The sequence below is a fragment of the Marmota flaviventris genome, chromosome 1 (assembly GCF_047511675.1).
Source record: "Marmota flaviventris isolate mMarFla1 chromosome 1, mMarFla1.hap1, whole genome shotgun sequence".
Lineage (NCBI taxonomy): Eukaryota > Metazoa > Chordata > Mammalia > Rodentia > Sciuridae > Marmota > Marmota flaviventris.
The window spans coordinates 42,277,769-42,300,531 of record NC_092498.1 but is presented as its reverse complement, the minus strand read 5'-3'; the positions used below and the strand labels follow the sequence as shown (position 1 = coordinate 42,300,531).

General features: G+C 35.6%; 1 protein-coding gene across 3 annotated transcripts in view; it reads right to left on the bottom strand.

The window, feature by feature from the left end:
• Foxp2 (forkhead box P2) overlaps window positions 1-22,763 on the bottom strand; it is a 554,181-nt gene that overhangs the window by 111,379 nt on the left and 420,039 nt on the right. For 2 of the 3 annotated variants that reach the window (XM_071612711.1, XM_027926404.2), the window contains exon 6: window positions 8,803-8,877. The exons of the other annotated variant lie outside the window; for it this stretch is intronic. In XM_071612711.1, the coding sequence (XP_071468812.1) occupies window positions 8,803-8,877 (75 nt within the window). The remainder of the gene's footprint in view (window positions 1-8,802; window positions 8,878-22,763) is intronic. 3 annotated transcript variants of the gene reach the window in all.

Here is a 22,763-nt window from a genome sequence, read left to right as displayed (position 1 = left end):
AAGGGGTTAATCAATATGAACTGCATTGGTGAAAACTGGTCTTGTGGGACAGTAGTTGAGCTGTGCCTTGCATCACTAGTGGCTACAGAGAGATTTTAAAAGATGCAATACTCTAGGTTCAAAGCAATAGATAAGTCAGGATCCATTTTTTGTTTCTGAAATAATAGTAGAAAGGGTGGGAAAATAACAAAAAAACCCAGTATTTTTTTTTATCGGAAGAGGCAGCAATGATTGAAAGGCTTAAATTGTTCAAGATTTATCTTGCAGAAATTGAGAAACCATTAAAGACTATATTCTTTAAGAGAAAGAGGAACAAAATGAGCCATCTATCCTGTGATGGTATCAATAACAAAACTGTAGGTGCTCATTAACAATGATCGAACTACTCATTCCAGATATTTTTAGGATTTATCTAGAACCACAATTTCTCAATAGAATTTCTAATCTTCGTATTCATTTCTAAAATAGTCAATTCATAACATACAATACAGGATAAAATTTGCCTGCTATGGACTAACCCCTAACCCTAACCCTAACCCTAACCCTAACCCTTCCCCTTCTTAGTGTTTGTATGGTTAATCCAAAAATCCATCCTGGGTTTCACATACTGTTTCATATTTCAGTATCAGACTTAAAAGTATTGCCTTACTTCATTTTCTTTTTAATGATCATTTCTATTTAATGATCAGTAGACCCACTAATAACTTATCCTCAATTTATAAGACCTAATATTTATGTGATGGATAGTAAGCAGGCACCCTGAAAAGCTAGGGAATGAGAATTCCTCAGCCCCTCCCCCCTTAAAGAACAACTGAATTTTTTTTGACTATGTGATCTAAATAAAAGGAAGATTATGCTAAAGGATTAAGATTTGAACCATTAGGCTAAATATGGAATTGTTAGATAACTTTAAAAAAATAAGTTGATTTTTTTGTCCCTATGTGTAGTCCTAATAGAAGAATTTAAGCATTAAATCAAGTCTAGAACTTCACAATTCACCCAAAAACATTTCTGAAGAAATTATGCAAGATCCTTGAATTTGCTGTCTTTTAACCTCACCCTCTAAAGCCATCTCATTGATCTGATTGAGATCTTAGAAGTATTCTTGTCAAAACCAGATGTAGTTCAGTGGTCTCTCTGGTAGTTTCCTAAGTCATCATGAAATCTCTCTGGTTTTCATAATCATTTCCTAGCTAAAAGTAATTAGCAATGTTTGGAAGAACTGAGCAAGTTCCTTATTTGAAACATATTAAGCTAAAATTAAAGACACAACCTGAAAAAAGTAATGTAAATGAACCATGTGTCAAGACTAAAGAATTGTTATTTCATCAATAACTGCCCTTGAACTTCTTAAATAATGGAGCCATGTAGAGGAAGTCAGTTCAATTCCTTAACATTGCCTTCTCAATCGTAAAATAAAGGACTTGCGTTAGATGAAAAATATGACCCATTAGCTTCACAATCCCATCAGTCCACAAAAGATGACAATGTATGTTCATTATATATTTTCTCGTCTTTATTTTGCAAATGCAGTAAGAAAGGTAGACCTGCCAAAAAACCACACTAAGTATGTATTTTAGCCTCAATATATGAGAGTAAAAGAGATGTACTACCTATAGGTAATAAGAATTTAGAAGAGCCAAGAGCCGTGGGACACACCTGTAATCCCAATAGCTCAAGAGGCTGAGGCAGGAGGATTGCGAGTTCAGAGCCAGCCTCAGCAAAAGCGAGGTGCTAAGCAACTCAGTGATATCCTGTCTCTAAATAAAATACAAATATAAGGCTGAAGATGTGACTCAGTGGGTTAGTGCCTCTGAGTTCAATCCCTGGTACCCACCTCCCCCCAAAAAAATTATTTAGAAGAAATAGGGATAAAACAAAAGTACAATTACCATACAGATTTATTTCCTTTATTTTAATTTTATATTAACTATGCAACAGAAAATATTTGTATATGGTGGTCTAGAAAATTTAAATCCCTAAACCTTTAAGTTTATCAAATTCCGATAACAGAAAATTGGCAATACTTACTCCCTCTACCATGTGTGAATTTATGAATTATAGTAATGAAATAAGAATCTATCTCTGAGATGTCTGCTTGATGCCTCCCCTTTACTGTAACCTCTTCTGATGTTTTATTTCTCTTGTTATTTTATTGTGTTTTAAACCAGACTAAATATTTTACAGATAAATTATAAATTAAAATTAAGCCTAAGATTAGGATTATTATAGTGTTACTCTTAAAATGTTAAATATATAAGTTCTATGTTCTGGAGTGTGATGTTATAACCAGTACTCTGGATTTGAAGGGTAGATTACTTCTGCCAATGTGGTAAAATATCTCCTGGAATCTTTCTCAAGAGAGAACAGGAGGTGTCTATGGAATGAAAACCAGGACTTCACACAAAGAAGCTAGCAACATGTTTGTGAGAGCCTGGGCATTTTAAAACTGTTCTTTGATGCTAAATATGAAAAAAAGTTCTAACTTGAAATCCTTAACTTGGCACAATATTTTATTCATTATCTAATCAATAGTGTGAATCTCTTTGCATAGTTCATTATCGCTATGATGAGGAACGTGAGTAATTTAAAGTAAACCACTGTAACTTCTTCTAAGTTCTATGATGATTATTGTGTAACAGAATTTTGGTATTAGTAAGCTTTGCAAACTCCATCAACTAATGATTTTAAATACAACATGAAGTTCCAGGTTTAAGTTTTACGTCAATGAAATCATGTGCTGCTTAAACTAACATTCTATATACTGAAATTATATGAAACATCCCGTTGTTGAGAAATATTTACTGGTTACATTAACTGCGCCAGTAATAAAAATCTGATTTCATAGTTTGTTAATCCTGTGCATTATAAGCAATTCATTTGCTTAATGAAAATTATGAATGCAAAAATTTAACTTTAATAAAATAAGCAGAAATGAATTGCAAATGGGCTTAATAATAATGCATGCACACTGTTTTATACAAGTGATTATTTAGATAAGTGTATGTATATGTATACTTGCATGTGTGCATGCCAAAGTCATTATAAACTAAGATGACTTGTTTTCTGCTTCTTTGGGTTATTAGTATACTAAAATAAGACAATATGGAAATATACAAGTGACAAAAATATAAATAGTAAATACAGAATATACATTTTCTTAAATGATGTTTAGAACTATGTAAGAATTATAGAGTGAACTATTAGAAGTTAATGCAAATTATATATCATATGTGTAGAGACTACCAATAATAATAGCTCATTACAAATAGCTTTAAAATGTGAAAGGAAAAATACAGTCTGTCCTAATAGGCACCATAAATTCACATTATTGCCACAGACATATTCAAGTGTGTGTATCAATTTATTTGATGAAAAATATATTAACAACAACAAAACCAGATAACTAAATAAATAATCCTTTCATCAGTCCCTGATTTCTGCCATACTAATGCTTTGGTGAATCATCAAGGGGAGTAAATTATTCATTATAAATTTCAAAGAGCAGCTTCCATTGAAAAAGCTCTGCTATCAGTCCTTCTTGGAGTCAACATCAAGAGAATTCATGGCAATCTCAAATATTGCAATAAAATAGAAGGTGAGAGGCAATCACTCAGGAGAGGTCTCTAGAATGAACTGTGCTTAGGGAGTTACATCCCAGATGACTGAGGTATGTAGGATAATTACTAATATATTGAATTATACCAAGAAAGAGAAAGATTAATCAAGAAGTTGTATACAAATGTCAGACAAGCTTTTAAAAACAGAAACATTTACTCTGTTTCAGATGACGCATCTGGAAGGTTTTTAGAGTAGCCCTAAACATGGTCACTATACTTTATGTTTACAATATTAATAAAATCAACAAAAATGTGTTTGGAATATTTTATAATCTTAGGATTTATTTCTTACTGAAGAACCATAGTATCAATACCATCATAAAAGTCAATAAACATCACTCAATAATAATCATGATGGAATAACAAATCTAATTTATACTGCTTCATAATAAATTCCAGTTTATACTACATACCTTAATACTAATGAAATTGTGTCCATCGAGTTAGATGAGACTATTAATACTAGTAAGTAATAATCTGTTTCAACTTCTATCTATTTATTGCTAGTAAGTAATAATCTATATCAACTTCTCATTATCCCCTGCCAATGCATTTGTAATAGAGGAAGGAAAAAAAACCCAGTTGTATTTGGCATTACCACCCAAAGTTCCAATGGAGCTATAGATCTTCCTGTACCTTAGCTGATACCAAAACCTGAGAGTATAGTCTTTTTTCCTATCATATCTTAGCCACAGTTCCTCTGGCTAGTAGGCTATCATTTAAGTATGGTTAGGCAGGTTTCTGATTCTTCCATTTAGCCATCTTTCATTTGAAAAGTCACAAACATTTGAACAACAATGATTTTTGTGAGTAAGTCACAGTTCAACTCAAATTAATGAATATAAAGTATTTTCTCCCAGTGGGAAACACTGCCATCTGTCTTATCCAGTACAATACCCACTGCCTCCTTTAGTGTTAACAATAAATAAATATCTTATTTCAAATAGAATTGCCAAGCCAGGGTATATTGGTGCTACCATAGACTCAACATCCATTGCATACTTAATGACATGTTAGTCATCAGGCTAAGAATTTTTCCAGGGTTATTAAATTTAATCCCCATTGCCACTCTATAGGTAAATATAATTATTGTTCTAATCTTACTGATGAGGGTATGACGACAAGTAATTTGCACAATATTCAATCCAGTAACTCTAGAACCCAAAGGATAGATTATTGGGTGCAGAACAGAATTTAAGTAAAGCCCAAAGAGAACAATGTATTTGAAACACAAAAAAATAGCTTCTTAAATCATCACAATCCCCAAGAAGAAACATCCAGGAGGCAATAACAACAGAGTCAAGACCAGTAGGGAAAGATCAAATATGAACACTGAAACTCAATTTGAATAGGACATAAACCCACTCACTGAACCAAAGCCAATCAAGTTTAAAGGTGTAACATATTTGTTCATCAGAAGATTCATCTGGTCCAATGCTAAAGGATTTAAAAATAAGATTCTAAGGGAAAAAAAAAAAAAAACCCTAAGCAGTCAACATAATTGCCTTAGCACTTAGCGCTAACAGGAAGATTGCTAAGTAAAACAGTATTCATTTAGGTGTAAGAAACTGTAGGCAAGACTAACAATAAGATTATCTGCAGGTAGGTGTTAATGAATCACTTGGGCAGATGAGGTGTCAACAGAGTCTAGTTATACAGTGGTGAGTTTACTTGGATTACTAGTGTAGTAGGGAAGCCAAAGACCATAAAATTCAGGATATTGACCATAAGCCATTCATAAAGATATTAGATACACCAAAATTATCCATCAAAAAGGAATGTCTTATGTCCTAACATGAAAGTTAGAAAGAAAAGAAAAATAAGCCTGGCACAGCAGCATATGCCTATAATCCCAGCTACTCAAGAGGCTGAGGAAGAAGGATTTTGAGTTCAAAGTTAGCCTCAGCAACTGAGGGAGGCCTAAGTAACTCAGCGAGACTCTGTCTCAAAATAAATGGGGATAAGGATGTGTGTGGTTCAGTGATTGAGTGCTCCTGGGTTTAATCCCTGGCACCAAAAATAAATGAATAAATAAATAAATGAAAACAAAAAGTCAAATAAGTGAAGATATTTTTCAGATTAGTTTTACAATAAACAGCATTTGAAAAGACAGAATGTGAAAAACAAGCATTGGAAAGTGATCACCCACAAAGAAATTCTCTTACTCTCAATTTCTTGTCACTTAAAGCTAGAAAGTAATGATCTTTCTGAAGAAACCCAAATTGACAGGAGGATATAATATTTTTGTCTTATAATATTAAAATACAACCCATGGATCCCAAATATTTAAATACAACAGGTAGACAAAACTTATGATTACAATTTTCTGGTAGAGGTGATATAATTGTGCTCAGCCACTGCCTACTACTGCAATGAATTGGTACAGACACAGTAAATAGAACGCATTAGTGGGCACATAAAATACCACTAATGCGGTATTCTATAATGCTAGAAAGGTACAGTATTCAAAGGATGGCTAATATCTGATGGTTATTAATAAAACAAGCAGACAGAAAAAATGTCCCTATGAAATATATTTGCTTTGCGTATTTGGTTAGTCATGTGATATAGTTAATGCATGCAAGAGGATGATGCAATGGAAAGCTGTGGACATCCATTTAATTTCAAATATGTACTCTACTTATTTAAGGTAATTTGGTATTGTGGCTTACCCTCCTCGTAATTTACGGCACTTTATTTCAGGCTTCATAATAAACTAAATTGATTGTTATTTTTTTACGTGAAGTAGGGGCAGGGGAGAGCAAAAAATTATTTAATCTGGCAATTGAAACACATGCCGGAAAATGTCAGCATTTTATTTGTGAAAGTTGAAGAACCATGGAAATGATATATGTGATGTTAAATTGATAAGGCCCAATAAAAATTGGAGAATTGCAAGTCAAAATTTAATAAAAATGTTAGTCACATAGATGATAAAGGACAGTAGCTGGCTTCAGGTTCTCCTCTTCTATCCTTCCACACTTTTTTCCCTCTTAGTCCAACAGAGACCCTATGGTGCTCTAGATTTAGTAGAGTACCACTCCAGGATATTGATACTTTTAAAATTTAATGAATATTAAAAGAGAGCCATGCCCATCACATAGGAATTGTCAACTATGAATAATAGATAGTGTTTGTTTTAGTTTGCTTCTTGATTTTAAATCCCATTATATAGCTGTTTGAGCTTGCAGAAAGTTTATAACTAATGCAATCAATAAAGGAAAATAAGCATCTACTTAATAATATTCAAGCAATATTTCCCTTGAGTTGTAAAGCTGAGAAGTCGCTTGGTGACAAATATGAAGCACCGAGTTCAGCACCCTGCAAAGACAGTGAGCACCTAGTGCGCTACTCTGCCATGTTCTTCCTCCCTCCTTGGCCACAGGAACCATCATTAGCCCATCTAGCACTTTTTCTATCTGAGAGACTAAATGTGGTCACAGACACATGGAACACCTCACACTCTATTCAACACAGCCCTCAAGGCAGCCAAGAACGACGTGGATACCTTTGGGTAGACTAAAACACCAGGGATCACAAACTGGGATACAAATGCAGCCCTTCCCTTGAGGAGTTACTTATATGGTCCCTGGTGAACTACTTCCTTTCTCCATATCACGTTTTTATTCTGAAACTATGTCAGTGAAAACATAAAGATCTGATGACATAGATTTCTTTTTTTTTCAACATGACTTTTTTAAACGGTAGAAATAGTTTTAAATAAAGAACAAACACTATTAGTAGTTAAGCCAGCTCACACTCTGGTTTAATAAAAACAAATTTTACATTGGGATTATTTTAGGAAAACTGTTACCAATTAGGAGTACTATCCCATTTTTAATGTACTGTTTTTAAAGTGTATTTTTTGATTAATCTTCTTTATTAAGTTTAAGTATATAATTATGTTTGAAGTATCTTAAATTTATCTTCCTTTAAACTAAAGAATACTTAGAAATTTAGATCGTTTTAGCTTTTCACATAAATTTAGTTACATCAATTTAACAAAACTCATCACTATTTTTTTTAATTTTTGCCATTGTTTTCAAATATTATTACAAAGAAAGCTCAGGAGGGCTAAACACTTGAGGATTAAAATGAGTAAGACCCCAAACCAGATGATTTGAGCTCATAACATAACTGCCGTATACAAAATTTACTACCAATTCTCTACACTCACTGTTGTTTTAAAAGTTTCATATTTTCCACGAGTAGTTACATGCCACATCAATCTGATACTACTTTTAATGAAGAAATATCTTTTTTGAAACTATGGAATTAGATATTTTTTTTTCCATTTCTGAAGAACACTTGTTTAGAAGACTCAATTGTTTCGTATTCTATCAATTACAATTAAGAAACATTATGCATAGGGTAGTAAAATATAAATTTTGAAAGAGACAATTCAGGAGTCCTCTATTTTCTTGAAGCAAAATAAGTACATCAACTCATATGAAAATAATTAAAAATTCTATATGTTAAGATATATGAGTATACATATTTAGAGATTTCTTGTGAATATAGGTAGTATTCATGACAAATAGAAGCCTGAGTTGCTCTATTTAAAAATTCTTGAATGAACACTTTAGGATTACTGTTCATTTCCAAGGCTAACAGGTATATAAATTGGGTCACAAAAGCAATTTTCATCGAATATTGTAGTTCAAAGAGACAAAATTCATTCTAGTGGCAGAATACACACACACACACACACACACACACTGGCATATGTATATGCAACTTGCAGAATAAGAAACACACACACTGGCATATGTATATGCAACTTGCAGAATAAGAAACAACAACTCTTTCTTAAAATATCTACTGGATTAATTATAATCTGTACTCATTTTTTTATGCATCTCAGTACTTTCATCAATTTATTCTTAAAAATTCAAGAAAAGTGTGTCAGTGCTACAGCCTTTATATAATTAAGGTGAACTTTAATGTCATCAACTCACAGAAACTGTGAAGTGTATATTTGACGAAACATAATTGAAATGAGAACACAAGAAGTAACAGAAAACCAATTAATTACATCTGTATTTTAACATTAGCTATCTCTTGATTATATATGCACCCATAGAAGGGACTTAGTATAGAAAATCAGAGATTATGTTTAATGGGATTGGGTCCATGGCCTTGTGTTTAATAGCTGAATTTCTAGTTGCCCAATGTAACTTACTGCAAATGTGTTGTGAGGATGCCCATCACCAGAAGAGTGGCCACAGACACATAATTTTGTTTCTGGAAGCAATTCCTAGATTAAACAAAGAGAATCAGGAGTTGGCTTCTTAATTTATTTTTTTTAAATTTTCAGTCTTAAGGCTTATGCTAATAATGTACATTATCATTTTTAAAAATCATTTTTGGGAATTATTCTCATGGTAGATCAACATAAGAAAGACTAGTCCATGTTTTCCTCACAGTTAATACTAGCACAGATTTTAAAAACAGAAATCATTTGACAATGTGAAGTTTACTAGTTGAATCATAATGAATTAACCAAGGACCCCCAAATTCACTGATTATCTATTGTGATGCTGCCTTAGGAAACTCAGTTCCCACTTCTAAATTGAAATTATAGCCAATACTCATAAATACTCCTATAGATTTAAATGGCACTGTGATTTTAGAGTATGGGATGCTATTTGTTATTAAAACTTAATTATCTCCATATAATTTTGAAAAAGCTATCCTCTGACTTTTAGTCAATTGTAACCAATACCAATGAATACAAACCTTCCTTGCCATGAAATTTGAGAACAATCCCAATAATTTCTTTGAGTAAATTATCTGGGCTATGCATTATTGTATCACAATTTTTGCCATTAAAATACACTTAAGACTATAGAGCTCTACTCCATAATATCTGTTAAAACCTGTTGAGTTTTGCCATTTGCATTGAGAACTACTCTATATACTCAAATGTATAGTTTGCATTTTTATCTGTAAAAGAAAAGTGATTATTTATTGATAAATGACATGGAATGTCATTTTTTACCTAAGTAGCATTAGACATTTCAAAGATTTTGTCTGAAGGGCAAAAGGATTACACTGCATTTGAATAGATCATGTGACAACACATTCTTAGACTTCATGTATGATATGAAAGGATGATCCCCATTCACAAGATACACAAGGGAAATTATAACTATACCAGAAAAGAAGAAAAGCAAGGGGGGCCGTGGTACGGGTGTCAGGGAGTATTTGTAGTGGTTTGATACATGTAAATATTACATCTTATAAATAATTCTTTTCAAATACATCTGTGAAGTTCAGGGGCTCTGTTTAAGAAAGGGATTGTATATGCTTTACATGACTATATGCAGTTTTCTTCAAGATAAGAGCAACATTAATTCAGACAGGAAAAATGGCTTCCAAAATATCCCCTTCCTTCTCTTTCTTGTGAAGAAGTATGTCACCTGATGCTGGCAGATAGGGACTGGGGGGAAATGTTCAAGTTATATTTTACTGTCAGAATCCAACAAACACATTTTCATCTAAATTATTTTGTCAACAGCCTTGTAGTACCCTTACTAACCTTATTTGGCACCAGTGCATAATTAGATACACAGGGGTGTGACTCCAATTGAAGGTGTTGGCATTGTAGCACTCTGTGAAAATATTAACTATGAGGTTAACTCCAATTTTCTCTTCTTTAATTAAATGCACATGGTACTAATGAGGTAACCTACTGTTCCTTGATAGCACTAATTAGCTAAGAGGAGAGTACACTCTCACACTGCAATTTAAACCTAAAAATAAGGTTGAAATATGCTAATTGCAGGCAATTTAAAACAGTACAAGTTGAAGAACTAGTCATAATAAGAGAAACTGACTGCTTTACAGCTAGGCAGCTGTAACTTTGGTTAAAATCAAAACAAGCTACACAAATTTTGGACTGCTATTTAACAAGGTCATAAGCATCCTCAGAAATGAAATGTTACTCCATGCCACACAATAAACAGAAACAACAACAACAACAACATGCCTCCGATTGACACTCATCAACATAAAACCCAAAATAGGTGACTGTCACAGGAAAAAAAGCCACTCACACTAATTTATACTGGATGTTGAAAATTAAGTTCTATAAAATAAGCCACATCACTCTAAACTCTCTTAAGAGCATCCAAATTAAAAACAATATTATAATCTGTGTCTCAGAAATGAAAACGTGTTGAGATACTGATATTTGCCTTTGTAATAGGTGAGAAGGGGAGATACAGGGAGAGACAGTCTCACCCCTTGAGGAGTACATGACCAGATTTCAAGATAACGTACGATGATAAAGATACACAAAACATATGATAAAATTAGAGGGTATAATTACCATTTAAAGGATTTAGGTGCCAAAGTACCAGAAGGATTTCATTATAGCCAGGAGGTTTTTCTCTAGCTTTCTTCTACAGTTTTGGAGCTCTGGAATAGAATAGCCTAAGGCTTCACTGTGAGAGAAAACGCTCCCTATTCTTAGCTCAAATGACTCAGAAACATAATTTCAGTAAATCTAAGTATAATCCAAACATATCTTCTTTAATTGTTTCCTCAAACATTTCCCAAATATAATTTTAACCGATGAACATGGTGATAACCATCACAAGAAGCAAGATTCTGAAGGACATTCTGAATCATCAAAAAAGAGATTATATTATGTTTTGATTGGTGCAAAGTATATTTTCATTATTTTTTGATTCTCCAAAACCCCGTGACAAGTCTTATTTTTATTAATCAGAAACTGCGATTAACCAAAACACTCATGCCAAATCATTCTTATTACTAGAGAGAGAAATAAAGCACATTAAAATGATATTGTCATTAATCTATCCTTAGGGACAAGAGACATAGACCTGCCCATACTGTGGGCTCATGGTGACATTTTCCTGTACTTATCATTTTGCATGAAAAATTATAAGATACAACAGTTAAACAATCACAAGAGTTGAGCAAGCAATAAAAACAAAGAGTAAAAAACCAAACTAGTGAAAAAGGAAGTTCAACTGAATCTTAAGTTTACTGAAGAACAATAACTTAGAAGAAAAGCAGCACATTTGGAAGGCAAAGGCTTTTAAGTAATTCCCAATGAATAATTCCTGGAGTTAGAAGTACGTGAAAATAAACTTTGCACAACCATTAGCCCGTCATTGTGTCTTGCCAACAGGTTTGGTTAAAAAAATTTGTGCTTTGAAAAAACCACCCAGTTTCTTTTCATAACTGCCTAAATCTTTCTAAAACAGACAGAGACAGAATGTTGGCACAAGATGCTAATAAACCTCTGACCAACCAGCTTTAACAGACCCACAAAGCTGCAGGTTTGTAAAGGAGCAGCAAGACGAATGAAATCAGTCACTTAGAAATGAGTCTCCTGAAGGCAACCTGACATGGTCCAGCAAATCACAGGGAAACACAATGCAAATGGATGTTTTAAGTGTTTGCATCTGTTTCAAATAAGCACCAAAGAACCTTTTAATAGTGAGAAGGCCAGGGCAATGTACTGAAATAGGTTTTCAACATTAACTTCAGAAGGAATCTATTTTTCAGTGAAAGATGGATCATTTTGATTTTCTGTTAAAACAATAAAGAGTAAGCCATGTAGTGTTGAAAATAAGAATATTGGCTCTGGAGACAGTCTGTCGGGGTTCAGATCTTGACTCAATGCTTACTAGTGGTATGACCTTGACCAAGATACTTAGCTTCTCTTGGCCAATCTCTTTACAAGGGGAATGACAAACAACACCATCATAGAATTATTAAATACACAGAACTATAAAGTACTTGGAATAGTGCAGTCACCCCTTAGCTTAATATTTATTAGTTATCTACTTAATATTTATAAGCTATCATTGCTTCTTTAGGGCAGCATTTATTTTTTTTTCAAATAAAGATTAATGAATTCCTACTATATAAAAAAAATTACAACATACTGTACAGGCTGTAAAAATATGCCCAAGACATTGTATCTGTATTTAAATGATTTTCAGTCTATCAGCAGACTTCATAATCCAAATCAGAGCCACTTCGACAGTAATGAAGAAATCAAGAAGCTCACGTGGGTATGTTTGCTTCCAGTTGCAAAGCATAATGAATTGTAAGAAAAAAAGATTATATTTTGCAAAGCTGAAAAAGGTATATTTTTATTGAACAATGGGAATTTTACATATTGACCTTTCCTTGCCAATGAAAATGTTTTAAGTTATAATTCACTTTTTTGGTTGGCTGAGTGCTCAATTTTTTCTTTCACAAATGATTAAAATATTTGTCTTAAAATTTTATCTGATTGGCAGATTACCTTCCATTTTGAAGGTACAAAAATTAAGAAAAAATTGATATGAAACAAATCAAACTTTAGACTGCAGCAAAAATAAATGGCTGATTGTCCTTTCTTCACTCCAACTGCTTTGTTTGTTGATTTGGTTGTCTGTTTTAGACTATTCATCATATCTGATGGATATCATCCCCAGAGACATTAGGGCCCTGGGGTCATAACAGGATGACACATGTTGGCTTTGCAAAACCACACTACTTCATCCTTCCCCAGTCCATCTCTGAAAAACATTAAAACTGCCTAGGTCTGACAGAGGAGGTGAACAAAAGAGACTGATGTCTGGAAAACATCAGTGAGTATTTCATAAGCCCAGTGGATCAGAATGGTTTGGTATATTGTTTGGAGTCAGTCAACAAGAAGCAGGGACCCTGTACCCCAGAGAACCAAATCAATATGGGCACATATCCAAAGCATTTTCACTCTTCATTTTGAAGGAGTTAGTCTTGCCTTACTTTGTTCTGAGGCACAGACAGACTCCAAAACCTTTATAAGACAGAGAAGAATATGATGCAGCTATTAAAGAATCATTTTCAGAGGAGGAAAATAAGGTCCAGGCAGTAGAAATTACTTGTTACAAGGCATGCTTTTACTTATTTATATATGTATGTATGTTTTTATGTAAAGGCCAATGTGCAGCATATATTCTTTTGTACAGGTTCGCAAACTTTTTTTTTGGTACAGGAGATTGAACACAGGGGCACTTAACCACGAAGCCACATCCACAGCCATTTTATGTAATTTATTTAGAGACAGAGTCTTACTGAGATGCTTAAGGTCTTGGTAAATTGCTGAGGCTGGCTTTGAACTTGCCATCCTCCTTCCTCAGCTTCTAGAGTTGTTGGGATTACAGGCATGCACCACACCTGGCAAAACTTCTAAGACTGAAGATACAGAGTTACACTCCTAGTTACATTCCCTGTGTCCTTTAACCTACTAGGGATATCAGTCCACTCTTTCCTTTATTCTTCATGCCTCACTCAGTCACTCAGGTAGTTCTCAAATCCTCTAAAGTTAGTCTTTTCTCATATTGAATGTCTCTCATTCCACCACTGCTGCTTTGACTCATGCCATAAGTAACTTCTATGACTGAAGATACAGAGTTACATTCCTAGAAATTCAGATTCAAAATATCTGGGATAGGGTCCAGGGATATGCAGTTAACAAACATCTTGGCGACTGTATCTTATAGCATCTCTGTTCTTATTTTGTACTTTATTCAGAATATTTGCTTGACAGGGGAATTTTTATTCTTTTAGTCTATTTTTCAGTCAGTCAACATTTTCCAGAGCTACTATGTGCTATGACCTATATTAGCCATGTGGATATAAAAGGGAATAAAGATTGTCTCTGCCTCCAGAGAATGGGGATGAATGACTTGTAAACTGGGATACAAGAAAATAAGGCCATTTTCAGGGACTGCTTTTTGTTTGTTTGGTTGGTTGGTGTTTTTTTTTGCATCCACAAACCCTTTGGCAATTCAGAAAAATCTAAAATAGCCTTCTCAGAATAAGATGCACTTGCACAAATATATAAAAGGGATTAGAAAAGAAATCAATTATATTGAGATTTGGTTTTCAAAGTGATAAGGAAGACAGGGAGAATCCAAGGGGTTTACGATAACGCCCAAGAAATGTGATGGCTCTGGTATGGTAGGAGAGGGAAGAGATGGGGAGCGCTGACATGGGATAAGGCTGGAAGGCGCGGGACCACAAAGAGTTCTGCCCATCAGACAGTGGATTTCTGATATGTCATGATTGAAAGGGGATTTGCCGGACTTAAGTGGAAAGCATGAAGATGTGAGTTCTGACTGCTACTGGCTGTCAGCCTACAGATTCCCCAGACAGTTACTTATGGCATGAGTCAAAGCAGTAGTGGTGGAATGAGAGGACACTCAATATGAGAAAAGGCTAATTTTAGAGGATTTGAGAACTACCTGAGTGACTGAGTGAGGCATGAAGAATAAGGGACAGTAAGAGTGGACTGATAACCCTATTAGGTTAAAGGATGCAGGGAAAATGTGGAAGGAATGGGAGAGAATATACTTCATTAGAAAATACCAAATTAGTGGTGAGGGCGGGACATCCAAGTAGCTGTTTCTAGCTGACCATTGAGTACTCAAGCCTAAAGTTCAGGAGCTGAGGCAATATGGTGACTTGAGAATCTCCACTTATAAGGTGATGATGCTTCAGTGAGTAGGGAATTTCAGAGGGCAAGATCATCTGAAGCAATAGTTCTAGGCTTGCAGTGGGGCTCCGCATTCCCAGGGAGCTCTATTTATGCTGAGGCTGGCTCCGCCTCCCGGGACCAGCAGAGAAATGAGATTTTTTTTTTTTTTTTTTTAAATAAGCATCCCAAGTAATGATAATGTGCAGCCAAAGTTGAGCACCACTAAATAGGTTAGACAGAAAACATTATGGGCAGAGATGAGAAAAGCCAACAAAGGGCAGAGAAAGGAATGGCCAGAGGAATATCACCAAAAAGCTCAAATATTTTGAAAAGGCCCAGAAGGATGAGAATTGAATGCAACTCTCTGAGTTTGTCAGTGACAGTCAACAGAACTATTCCAGAAGGTTAGGAAGGCCAGAAAGGGAACCCCAATATATGTTTTAGTCAGCTTTTTTTGCTGCTGTGACTGAAAGGAAATTGTCTCACATGTGAGTTTTTGGAGGACACCTCACATCAAAACCATAGCTTAAGAAGTATGGAAGTTCAAGTATAAACAAGTTGTCCAAAGTTTAGTAAGGAAGCAAAAGAAAAGGACTTGTGATCTTCTTTCATGAGTGTTTTTGTTTTTAAAGATTGGACTCTTTGAAGGTACAGAAATGCAAATGTGCAGCTGACAGGACAACATCCTGAGAGAGGTGAGCAGGGGTAGGTAGAGAAGATGCTATTGATAGGCAAAAGGGCATGATTAGAAATGCCTCTCTGGGGCTGGGGATGTGGCTCAGGTGGTAACACGCTCGCCTGGCATGCACAGGGTGCTGGGTTTGATCCTCAGCATCACATAAAAATAAAATAAAGATGTTGTGTCCACCGAAAACTGAAAAATAAATATTAAAAAATTCTCTCTCTCTCTTAAAAAAAAAAGAAAAGAAATGCTTCTCAGTTTTAGGAGAAGACACAAGAAAGACAGAGGGAGTTTCTGTCTGGTGGCCTCTATATTTTCTTTTCAAGTAGGAGGCAAATAACTGAGAATTGTGAGGGAGAAGCTACAAGGACACAGTGAAAGCTGGAGAGGTAGAGGAAGGTGTTTTGTGACCAGCAAAACAACTGCTAAATAGTGAAGGAGGCTAAGCCCAAGTCACAGTCAACATGGTCTGATAGTTTGGTTTTCCATTTTCCACTGGAAAATTCAGTAGCTTCCTTGGAAGCAGGAGTAAGAAAAGCAACGATTTGGAAAACATAAGAGCAAGTGCTGTAGCAGGGTCAGAGAGGGAGATACAGAATAGTGTGTGTGTGTGTGTGTGTGTGTGTGTGTGTGTGTGTGTCTGATATCATCATCAACCAGAGAATGCAACTGGATCAGTAAGATGTCCAAGTGGTAGAAGTCGTAGTAAAGAATGTGTGGGAATCGAGACAGAAGACTACTTATAATCAGAATGGGGATTCCTTAGGTTCACCAACTCAAAATGATTTTAAAGAACAGGGCCAAGCTAATATTGTGGCCAACTGGTTCCACGAAAGTTTGTAAATTTTATGTTCACTTTCTACACAGATCAGTGCACACTTTTAAAAATGGCATATTTTCTTTTGCTTTGTAAGTCACAAACCAAACTGGTACCATTCAATGGTTAAAAAAAAAAAAAAGCTAACATGAAAATCTAAATTTCCAAAACTGATTACTATTTACTTAAGAAAGTAATTATGTAAATAAAAATAAAGTTAATACTGTATTTATTTAAAATGAAATTTTACTTATATTGATACATTTCATAGATGGAGGTAGAATTGCATAAAGCCATGAATCTTCATGCACCCATTTGTTATGTTAAGCTATTTCCTTATAGTTCTCTGTTGTTTTTAGTTTCCTTGGTGTTAAAAAAAATTAAAATTTTTAAGAGGAAAACTGTCAAAATCAGACTACAGACTTGCAAACCAGCTCAGTGTTACTGCTAAGAGCCAAGTATATGATGCATGGCATTTTTAGTCTAAAGGTGACGCCAGCTAGCCATTGAGATGATATGATTATGTTAAGATTTGCATTCATATGGATATTGGACTCCTGCTGTTCACCTAGGCCGGCTACGGGACTCCTGGAGAGTTCCCATTGGTTGGGGAAGTACAGTAGGAGGGAGTTCCGGGGGAGGAGCTCTCTCTGCGGGTCGGGAGGAGGCCGCGTGGGTGGAAAAAATCTTCCCGGGCACGTACCGGACATTGGCGGGAGTTTCAAAAAATAAACTTTGTTCCTGCTTGAGTGGCTCGTGATTTTGTGCCCAGCCAGACTGCGGCAACTGGTGGCCCGTACGGGGAACGCCTGAAGCTTGGAGGTGAGTAAAATTGCTCGCCCCTGAGGGAAGGCAACAAAATGGGTGACCATTTCAAAAAACAATGTGTTCTCGTTTTGATTTATCTTGTTTTTGTTTCAAGCTGCCTATCCCTAGAATTTTCTCAGGCAAACTGGGAAAATTGGTTGGCTCAAGGTTTGAAGTTATTCGGCCCTGAGAAAGAGAAAATTGATACAACTATTCTTTGTTCGGTTTTTGTTTCATTCTGTTTCGGTTTTGTTTTATGCTATCTTATTGGGTTGCGTTACCTTTATAGTAGATTAGAAACTAGTAAAAAACAAACCGAAAGACTGTTAAGTAAATTGTTAGAGGTCCAGACTATGGTAGAAAACATGTTAGGTCAAGCGAAAGAGAAGGTCTCTCAAGCTAGTCAGACAGAGGAAGATTTGAAGAAAGAAAGCTTAGAGGAAAAACAACCATCAGGCGGGGAATTACAACAGGAGGCTACTACTAACCCCGTTCTGTCACCAGAGGGCGAAATTCAACCAACAGCTCCATCTACAGCTGAGCGGCCCTCAACTCCCGTAGTTGATGGACGGAATCCTGAGGCAGGACCCCAAAGATTAGCATGCCCTGTACTTGAGCAGGCAGGAGGGCAACGAATTCACCGTGCTTTAGATTTCAAAACAGTGAAGCAATTAAAGGAGGCTGTAACAACCTACGGGCCACAAGCACCCTTCACTGTGAGCATGGTCGAATCCATTACCAACTTAGACATGACGCCAGCAGATTGGGCTAACATGTGTCGATCTGTGCTAAATGGAGGACAATATTTGTTATGGAAGGTTGCCAATGAGGAATTTTGCATGGAGACAGCTAGGCGAAATGCAACAGCCGGTTACCCTCAAAGAAATCTAGAGATGTTATTAGAAAAAGGACCTTATGAGGGTCAACGGCAACAAATTGAATATGATCCTGGCGTATACGCACAAATTGCTACAGACGCAGTTAGGGCATGGAAAACTTTACAGGGGCATGGAGATTTACAAGGACAATTATCTAAGGTAATACAAGGAGCTAATGAACCTTACGCTGAATTTGTAGATAGGCTTATTCAGACAGCATCTAGAGTATTTGGAGATACAGAACAGGCAATGCCATTTATAAAACAACTGGCTTATGACCAAGCAAATCGTTGCTGCAGAGAGGTCATCAGACCATGGAAACATGAAGATTTAAACACATATATTAAATTATGTAGAGACATTAATGAACAAGGGCAAGTCTTAGCAGCAGTACAACAGGCTTTAGATGCCAGGCCAAAAACATGCTATAATTGTGATCAAACAGGACATTTTAAAAGGAGTTGCCCCATAGGAGGAGGATTTAACAAGGCTAGGTATCAAAGGAATAGAATACCGGGTATTTGCCCACGATGCCGTAGAGGGAAACATTGGGCTAATGAATGCCGTTCTCAAACCACCATAGAAGGTATTCCGTTATCAAAAAACAGACAAGGACCAAGTGTTTACCCACGATATCGTGGAGAAAGACATCAGGCTCCATTGCCAAAAAACGGACTGGAGGGCCCAATGCTCCGGGGCCCAAAACCACAAATATACGGGGCAATGGAGGAACCCAGCAACACCATCAAGGTAGTGCCCAGGACGCATTATCCATTAAATCCCTCATCAGACAAACTAGAGGGAACGCAGGGTTGGACATCTGCGCCTCTGCCAGAGCAGTACTAACTCCAGAGATGGGAGTTCAAATCATTCCCACAGGAGTAAAAGGACCTCTTCCCCAAGGAACAGTAGGCTTATTATTGGGACGCAGTTCTTCAACACTAAAAGGACTTATGATAAGTCCTGGGGTAATTGATCCCGATTATGAAGGTGAAATAAAAATTATAGCTAGTTCTCCAAGAGGTATATCAGTAATTTCACCAGGAGATAAAATAGCACAGTTATTAATAATACCCAGCCTACATGATAAATTTTCCAGTCGTACTGTAGAAAGAGGTTCCAGGGGATTAGGCTCCACAGGTGTAGATTGGGCTATGCTGTCTTTAAATCTAGATTCTCGCCCAATGCTAAAACTAAATATTCAAGGACATGACTTTAATGGGCTACTTGATACAGGTGCAGACCTTAGCATAATATCTCGTCAAGAATGGCCAAAACACTGGCCATTACAACAAGCCACTCAAACGCTTCGAGGCCTAGGAGTGGCAACTAATCCCCATAGAAGTGCAATGGTATTAGACTGGAAGGATCCTGAAGGATGTGAAGGAACTATACAGCCCTATGTATTGGATCATCTTCCTATAAATTTATGGGGACGAGATGTCCTAGATCAATTAGGTTTGACATTAACAAATAACATCAATCCTAATGCGCCCACTACTAGGGCTAGACAAGGCTTTAGGAAAGAAGAAAGATTAAGAGAACAAGAACAAGGTATGACAGCACCAATTCAAATAGATCAAAAAACAAATAGACATGGATTGGGTTTTCAGAAAGGGCCACTGAGACAATCAAAATTACTTGGAAATCAGAAAGACCAGTGTGGGTTCCTCAGTGGCCCCTGACTAAAGAAAAGATACAAATAGCCCATGACCTGGTCAAACAACAATTAGCGAAAGGACATATACAACCTTCCGTATCTCCCCATAATACTCCCATTTTTGTCATTAAAAAGAAATCTGGTAAATGGAGATTATTACAAGATTTAAGAGCCATTAATAATGAGATGGTTATTATGGGACCTGCTCAATCAGGGATTCCCCAATTGTCTGCTTTACCAAAAACCTGGTATGTTTTAGCTATAGATATTAAAGATTGTTTTTTTTCAATTCCAATTCATCCCGAGGATAGTCCACATTTTGCATTTACTATCCCTGCACTAAATCATGAAGGTCCTGATCAGAGATATGAATGGAAAGTACTCCCTCAAGGGATGGCTAATAGTCCAACTATGTGTCAAATTTATGTTAACAAAGCAATCCAGCCACTTAGAAATCAAAATCCTGAACTACAAATATTTCACTATATGGATGATGTGTTATTGGCACATAAAGATAAAAACACATTGCTAGAATGTTATGCCACACTTACAAATTTATTAAAAAATTATAATCTAGAGATAGCAATAGATAAAGTACAATTAAATCTTCCAATTAATTATTTAGGGGTTTTATTATCCTCAACCATGGTCCGTCCACCCAAAATTCAAATACGAGTAGATCAACTCAAATCACTTAACGACTTTCAAAAGTTATTAGGAGACATAAATTGGATAAGGCCTTATCTAGGCATACCAACAGGAGAGTTGGGACCTTTATTTGATATTCTAAAAGGTCCATCAGATCCAAATTCACCCCGCATGTTGACGCCTGAAGCAAGAAAGGCATTAAAAATCATTGAAACATATATGGAAAATATGCATTTGGATAGAATTGATATAAGTTTGCCTTTATTATTTATTGTACTGCCAACAAAAAATATACCTACAGGAGTATTCTGGCAAGAAGGTCCATTATTGTGGATACATTTATCTTATTCTCCTAATACTATTCTTACTAGGTATCCTGAGGCTGTAGGACAATTAATACTCAAAGGAATAAAAGCAACCAAGGGAGTGTTTGGGATTTCTCCCAATAAAATTATTACTCCATATACTATAGATCAAATTGATGAGTTAGCTAATGAGTTAAATACTTGGGCAATAATCATATGTAAATCTAATGTTTCATTTGATAATCACTTACCGTCTAATCCTTTGTTGTCTTTTTGGTCTAAACATCCTGTAGTTTTTCCAAAGGTGACAAAAAAAACCCCTATCATGAATGCTCCAAATATATTCACTGATGGGTCAAATAATGGTACAGCAGCAGTAGTTACCCCTGATCAAACTTTTACATTTTTAGTACCCAAACAATCAGCTCAAAAGGTAGAGCTTAATGCAGTATTACAAGCTTTTATGATGTTTAAAAATTCTGTATTTAATTTATTTTCTGATAGTCAGTATGTAGTTAATGCTATAGTATCCCTTGAAGATGCTGGTAGGATTTCCCCTTCTTCTACTGTTTTCTCTTTGTTTTCTACTATACAAAGTCTAATCTAGGACAGAAAAGATCCATTCTTTATAGGACATATCAGGGCACATACAGGATTGCCTGGAGCCCTTAGTTTGGGCAATGAGTTAGCAGATAAAACTACACATGACATACATATTTTCTCCACAATAGAAGAAGCTATAAATTTTCATAAAAGGTTCCATGTCAATGCTAATACTTTACAAAAGCGTTTTAAAATAACTAAAGAACAAGCCCAACTTATAATAAAACAATGTCAAAATTGTGTGACATTTTTACCACAAATTAATCTTGGAGTCAATCCTAGAGGACTGATACCTAACCATATTTGGCAGATGGACGTCACACACTTGCCAGAATTTGGAAAATTAAAATATTTACATGTTACAGTTGATACTTCTTCCGGATTTCTGATGGGCTCCCTTCATGCTGGAGAAAAAACTAAAGATGTTATAGCTCATTGCTTACAAAATTTTGCCACTGTGGGCGTTCCAAAACAGTTAAAAACCGATAATAGTCCTGGTTATACGTCCACCTCTTTTAAACAATTTTGCTCATCATTTGGCATTACTCACATAACAGGAATTCCATACAATCCACAAGGACAAGGCATAGTTGAAAGAGCTCATCAAACTATTAAAATGTACTTATTGAAACAAAAGGAGGGAATTGGAAAGGGGTATATATCCCCCAAAGATAAACTTAAAATAACCCTTTTTACTCTAAACTTTTTAAATTTGGATTCATCAGGGCTTAGTGCTGCGGAAAGACATCTGTATCCAAAAAATGTACATAAGCCTAAGGTACTTTGGAAAGATATTCTAACAGGACAATGGAAAGGTCCTGACCCAGTGATAGTCTGGAGTCGGGGCTCTGTTTGTGTTTTTCCACAGGAAGAACAGCAGCCGATTTGGATTCCAGAAAGACTAACTAAAACAGCTCCTACAGACCAAAAGGAAGATGATTCCACTCAAATCCATAACAGCTGATATCCAGATCTCCAGCTTGGCTATTCTTACATCTGTGACAGTGATTAACCAGGATGTTTTTTTCAATATCTATTTTATTATTGCTTTTTCCCACATCATAAAGTTCTATTTTATTTTTGAGCTCATACAGACCTAGGTTAATGTTTTTTCTGATCAGTTTTATATTTTGACTGTGGAGTTTTTGAACATTGCAATGGAGATTTCACCTAGGTAAAGCTACAAGGCCTTTACTATTGTCTTATGTGTTATATGTTACGTGTGCACACTTCTGTTTTGTGTTGTATGTCT